At 36.1% G+C, this 1,341-nt stretch overlaps 1 protein-coding gene across 1 annotated transcript; it reads right to left on the reverse strand.

Annotated features, from left to right (window-relative positions):
- Positions 1-28: 28 nt before the first annotated feature.
- Positions 29-1,297, reverse strand: LOC111649230 (structural maintenance of chromosomes protein 6-like). The gene is made up of 4 exons (XM_023398981.2): positions 1,198-1,297; positions 967-1,068; positions 414-533; positions 29-178 (listed from the first exon to the last, which is right to left on the reverse strand). Exons 1-4 carry the CDS (start codon positions 1,243-1,245, stop codon positions 50-52), a joined length of 399 nt encoding a protein of 132 aa, XP_023254749.2. The 5' UTR covers positions 1,246-1,297; the 3' UTR covers positions 29-49.
- Between the last annotated feature and the right edge of the window lie 44 nt (positions 1,298-1,341).

The raw sequence follows: 1,341 nt of genomic DNA on the forward strand, positions 1-1,341 counted from the left end.
ACAGTGATGAACGTCCGAAGGTCTCCAACATTTATAAATAGACTTGTATTTATTTAACAGAAGAGGAACAATTGTAAGTCACCTGACAGAGCTGAAGGTTTTCCTTGTGTTTGTAATTATTCTCTTCCTTTTCAATGTCCTCCTCCAACTGTTGAACCAACTGCTCCTTGTCTCTGACCTGAAAGTGATGATTTAAAAAAAAAAAAAAATTAACCTTGATCATGTTCAAGTGCAGCAACTTATTGAAAACCATGGGCCCAATAGAAATGTTAGGTAATGTGTTTTTATTTCTTCTTTCTTTTCATACTTTCTGAACAGTCTTCAGAAATGATAAGAACTTTAATAAAGAAGAAGCTGGAACTCTAACTTAAGTTTTTTTGGTTTATTTTATACACTGATGACTGAGTTCTTACCAAACACCATGCCATTGCTTTCTTCAGATTCTCCAAATCCTCTTTCATCCCGCTGAAGGACGATAAATTTTCATACCTCTCTTTCCTCTGAAGGAACTCTTGCTTAAGGTCCTTGAGACACTGCAAAATCAAATTAAATTACATTTTCATTCAGCAAAATAACATAGACAAACATATTGGTAGGAAGCAAGCAAAGTTTATATAGCAATTTTAACAACAGAAGGTACAAAGGAGGGAACGGGAGGAGGAAGAGGGGATAGAGGAGGATAGAAGAGACAGTTACTGTAAATGTACAACACACAAAATAAAAAGGTAGAAAAACAATAGAAAAGCCAAAGACGTGAACTGATACAAGTGCCTACAATTTCCACTTCCACTATAAAAAATAAGTGTCATACACTAAGTAAATATTACCTTCAATTAACATTTCTTGGTTGACAACATCAAGACCAAGACTCTGTCAGAAAACTTAAATCTGTAAATTACTGGACTGATATGGAAATACCTGACGTGATAAATCAAAGGCGAGAGGTTTGTGCGTTGAGTACAGTACCTCCTCTTGTCTCTCAACCTGCTGTCGTGTGACTGTTTTAGTGTGTTTGATATGGATGTAATCCCTCTTCATCTGTTCCAGCAGAGTTGCTTTCATAAAGAACTGAAAATGACAAACAAAGCTGTTTATTCAAACATGCTAAAAAAAAGAAATATACGGTCGCATCAGCTTTTCTAAATACAGACGTAATCTTAAAACTCAAAGCTGATAAGAGACGTGGTGGTGTTGTACCTTATACTTGTCTGATTCACTCTTCGAATGCAGGAACTGTTTACTCATTTCTTGGTTGAGAATGGACACTGGGTTATCCAACTGGAAAACACAAACAAACGTCCTGCTGAGGCTTTAAAATACATGACTTTGCAGCGAAGACAC

This window comes from Seriola lalandi, unplaced genomic scaffold, assembly GCF_002814215.2.
Source record: "Seriola lalandi dorsalis isolate HSWRI2012SDOR001 ecotype SW California unplaced genomic scaffold, Sedor1 jcf7180002050239, whole genome shotgun sequence".
In the NCBI taxonomy this organism is placed as follows: Eukaryota; Metazoa; Chordata; class Actinopteri; order Carangiformes; family Carangidae; genus Seriola; species Seriola lalandi.

Coding starts and splice junctions, on each gene's coding strand:
- LOC111649230 (XM_023398981.2), bottom strand. CDS start 1,245: ATGAGTAAACAGTTCCTGCATTCGAAGAGTGAATCAGACAAGTATAAG. Junction 1,069..1,197: donor GTGAATCAGACAAGTATAAG/GTACAACACCAC, acceptor TGTCATTTTCAG/TTCTTTATGAAAGCAACTCT. Junction 179..413: donor AAGCAATGGCATGGTGTTTG/GTAAGAACTCAG, acceptor CATCACTTTCAG/GTCAGAGACAAGGAGCAGTT.